The sequence below is a fragment of the Lithobates pipiens genome, unplaced genomic scaffold (assembly GCF_037356315.1).
Source record: "Lithobates pipiens isolate NorthernLeopardFrog02 unplaced genomic scaffold, aLitPip1_a1.2 Scaffold_23, whole genome shotgun sequence".
Classification (NCBI taxonomy): domain Eukaryota; kingdom Metazoa; phylum Chordata; class Amphibia; order Anura; family Ranidae; genus Lithobates; species Lithobates pipiens.
Window position 1 is genome coordinate 132369990 of NW_027507785.1, and position 4531 is coordinate 132374520.

A 4531-nucleotide genomic window follows, 5' to 3' on the forward strand; every position below is an offset into this window, starting at 1 on the left:
AACGTACCAGCAATTGTAAGTTTTTTTTTATTTTTGGTGTTGTTTTGATACCTGTTAATTTGTGTTTCTTTGTTGTGGTTGCCAAAACAACAACCCAAAAATTGTATAGTTCACGGAAACTACGTTTTAATTTTTGTTGCATTCTTGCAAAAAAAAATTCTGCTAAAAAATATTCAGATTCTTCATTGTTATTTTTTGTATGCCTTTTTGTTTGGTGTTGTTCAAATTGATATATGTTAATTTATTTTTCCTTGTTGGCAAAAATAATCATCCAAAAAAGGGTGTAGTTCACTGAAAACAAACTTTATTTTTGGTGCATTCTTGCACAAAAATTTGGAAAATAAAATTATTTTGGTTACATTATGTGTTTTTTATTTATCTCTTTTTATATTTATATTTATGCAATTACACATAACAGACATATAAATAATAATAAAAAATAAAATGCGTGACATACATTATGCAATAGCCTCCTGCTGCCAGGAGACACAACGAGCAGCAGACATGAAAAACGAAGTGAAACCCTCACGCACAGTGGCACCATTGCGTGTGCCCTTACTGGCATGCACCCCATTGTGCGCCCTCCATATCATGCCTGAGGAAATCTTCAAAAAGGTACCCATCATGAATTCGGACATAGTTATAAAGCACACATGCTGTTTTTAATGCGTGTATCGCATTCTCCATTTTCAAATTGATAAGTGTATGTAGGAACCGCCACTTGTTCGATAAAATGCCAAAAGCACATTCAACAACTCGTCTTGCACTCATTAAGCGGTGTTTGAAGATTCTCTTCTGCTCACTCAGAGACCAATTAGAATAAGGCCTTGGTAGATGGTCACTGAGAGCAAAGGCCTCATCCCCAACATAGACAAATGGCAGTGGTGGCCCATTTGTTCCTGGCAGCAGACAGTACTGTGGCAGGTCCAGGCCATTTTCCCTCAACATTCTTCCAAAAGATGTTCATGCAAAAATACTGGAGTCTGAGCTGCTGCCATACAATCTTATGTCTATATATCTAAAACAATAATTGCCATCAGCCACTGCTAGTAGGACAAATGAAAAATATTTTGTATAGTTGAAGAATTTAATTCCACTGACAATGGGCATCACTACTCTTATATGTTTGCCGTCAATTGCCCTGACACAATTCGGAAAATTGCATCGGTCCCAGAAAACTTCTGCTATCTTGCACCAATCTTTGGGAGTGAGTTTCTTCAGTGCCAAATCCCTAATAACATTCCAGATGTCTCTGCAGGTATCATGTACGATATTGCTGGCAGTAGTTTTGTCAACCAAAAACTCAAAATGCAAACTTGCGAAGGAATGTCCAGTTGCCAGGTACCTAAAATGTCAAAGTAAATACAGTTTATTACAATGATGCATATTAACAATAAGCTACTTCTATATTAGCACTAAAAACAAGCTTGGAAGGAGGTGCCAAAGAAAGTGAAGGAAGAGGAGCAGGAGAAAGACACATATGATATACAATGACAATTAATATGTTAAAAAAAAAAAATCACACCAACAATAACCTGCTAGTGTTTATTATTTAAATTCATGTAAAGTGGATCAAAGAATGATGTGGATCTCCAAATGCCACGTATGAGGTAAGAAGAAGAAAAAGTAGGTATGAAAAGTTACCTCAATGTTATGAGTCTTTCAAAATCCAGAATACTCTTTCGGAAATGGGTGTTTTGTCGGTCTAGAACGCTAAAGAGCAAAGCCAACAATTCATCAAAACTGTAAAGCGAAAATATATGGCTATTAGCTGCATTGTTAAAAAAAAAAAAAAAAACATCCACTTTTTTAAACATTTGATCAGGTTTTTAACACTTCTAGCTATTCAAAGCTAAAAATTAGAAAAGGAGTCATAGTGACCATGCATATACACGTTTTCCTAAACATATCTTGGAGCATTTGCAAGTTGACATAAACAAATGTTCTCACCTTCTAATTGACATCTGTGTGTAGTTGAAGAATTTGTCTTCATGAGCATGGAGGTCGTTGTAAGGGACCCAAAATTGGCCTCTCCCTTCCCTTTGGGCAATGACGGGATGGATCCAAAACCTATGCCTTCTCCTCTGTTTATCCTCTTCTTCTTCATCTATTAATGCTGCCATAATAACTGCTGACCCAACATATTGCATAGCCAACATGTTTGCTAAGCACTATACAGCACGTGAGACAACAAAAGAGGAAATTACTAATTAGGATAAGGAATTACATAACTATGACTAAATCGCATAACATCAAAGTCGCTAAAGTTGTTTGGTAAGTCGTGTCAAATCGCAAAAAAAACACATAGCAAAGTCACACTGTAAATCATGCGACTTTGGGGTCGCAATAGTGAAAACCGAGCCTTAATCACCTTCTTCTTACCAAAACCTTCTTTTTAATGACACTGTCTATGGGTTCATTGGTTGTGAGGATTTGGGTTCACTGGGCCTTTTTTACAGATTCATATCTGGTAAGCATGGTAATTATGGCCTCAGTTTTTGTTCATTTTGACCCCTTTCAGACTGAGGCACTTGAAAACTGCCTATAAAATGCAGAGCTTTTCAGGTGCTTGAAAACTGCCTATAAAACGCAGAGCTTTTCAGGCACTTTTGAGGAGTTAGCGGTGCACTTTTTTGAAAGTCATATGACTCAAAAAACCGCTGCAACAACCATTTTGAGGGGCTTCCCATTCATTTCAGTGGAAAGGAGTGCTTTTGAGGTGTTTTTTTTAGCTCTCCAAACATGCTCCAAAGCTGCTGCTTGCAGGAGTTTTTCACCTTCCCACCAGTGCACCGCCCTAGTGTGAAAGCATTCATTGATCCTAATGGAAATACGTTTTCATGAGTTTTTCAGACCTAAAAAGACCTGAAAAGCACCTCATTGTGAAAGGAGTCTTAGGTTTGGATCTTTTTATCATCCCTTCATATACAGCTTTTTTTTTTTTTATTGTCACTGCAACTGTATGTTGCCCATTGTGGTAACTTTGGTATTTGGTGCCTCACTCTTTCCCCTCTTTCTGTATGTGTGCTTTTTTCTCACAATTAATGTAATTTTATAATATTTCCATTTTGACATAGTATGCTTATTTTTAGAGTTTTCTTGTAAATGACTCTTTTTGGCATTGTTTGGATTGATGTTGCTCGAACACCTTGATGGTGCCTCAACATGTCATACTGTCTCGTTTCATGGTTTTAAGGATTTATTATTGTTGCCTGGATCTTCGCTATCAGGATGCTGTTTTCACATCTGTTGTTGCCTGCTCAATTATTCTCAAGAAAAGCTACACACCATTGGATTTGTTCATATCCTGCTTTTCAATTTATTGGGATGGTTTTTGCACTTACCCCTGAAAATCCTGCCATTTAATCTGATGATGGATCTTTGCCTGTGCACATAGCATATGGGGAATAATTTTTTCCTGGTATTTAACTCATCTACCCATGTGCCATGTGTCAAATAGCACAGGTTTGGAGGACTTTGTAGACATTTGGAACATGCTGTCATGCTATTCAGAATAATGTGAATTCTCATGATTCATTTTGATACTTACACATGACATGTTTTGGATAATTATTAGGTCCAGTAATCTTCACTTTGAGCTGGGCATCAGCTATTGATTGAATTGTTTTATATATGCTATAGATATTTTGGCATTTGCCATAGTCAACATATCACATTTGATTATATACATTGTGGTCTCATTATTTATTGGAACACATTTATCTCCTGTTTGTTAATTCTTTACTTATTAAAAATAGTTTACTTAAAGTAGAATTATAGGCAAAACATTTTTTTCACTTTGAATAGGGCAAGACAGGGTTATAACCCCTGTCAGATTTTTTTTCACTCTCTGTGTCCCTTTTGCAGAGATTTCCTCAGACTTCCTGTTCCATAGCCAAACAGGAAGTCAGAGGAAATCCCTGCAGTTTAAGGAAATTCCTTGGGGAATTCCCTGGTCACCAGGACTAGTGTCCCTATTGGAAGATTTCCCCTCTATTACTTTTCTGGGTAAACTTTCACTTTCAATGATAATAGTAAATAGAACAAATACAGAGTGTGAATCACCTTAATGGGTGAACAGACAATAATGAAAACTCACAAGCGTTCAAATCCCTCTCTACCCTATCCAAAACAAAAAAAATGTTGCCTTTAGTTATAATTTATGGCTGGAGCCCTATGGCCGATACGTATCTGAACAAAACAAGCTTATCATGAGACACCTTTTATGAAATGGACCTGAAAGTGTGCCCTGGTCTAATGGACGGTATACCAAAATAAGGGGGCATACCCAGTAATTAGAATGAATATGATTGAAGAGAAATGTTTTTTGATAAATGCCCTAAAAAGGGGATGGGAGGGAGGGTATTGCGCACCGGAAACCGACAACCACCACAGGCGAACGGGCTGGTTAAATACCCCCCGGGCTCCTCCCATAAATTCAGGCCACCATACTGGCCTTCTTACTTATGGCTGGAGCCCTATGGCCGATACGTATCTGAACAAAACAAGCTTATCATGAGACACCTTTTAT

General features: G+C 37.3%; 1 protein-coding gene across 1 annotated transcript; it reads right to left on the minus strand.

The window, feature by feature from the left end:
* Positions 1-360: 360 nt before the first annotated feature.
* Positions 361-2876, minus strand: LOC143926991 (uncharacterized). Its single transcript, XM_077451002.1, has 3 exons — positions 1951-2876; positions 1645-1743; positions 361-1345 (listed from the first exon to the last, which is right to left on the minus strand). The coding sequence occupies exons 1-3, from the start codon at positions 2157-2159 to the stop codon at positions 964-966; spliced, it is 690 nt and encodes a 229-aa protein (XP_077307128.1). The 5' UTR covers positions 2160-2876; the 3' UTR covers positions 361-963.
* Between the last annotated feature and the right edge of the window lie 1655 nt (positions 2877-4531).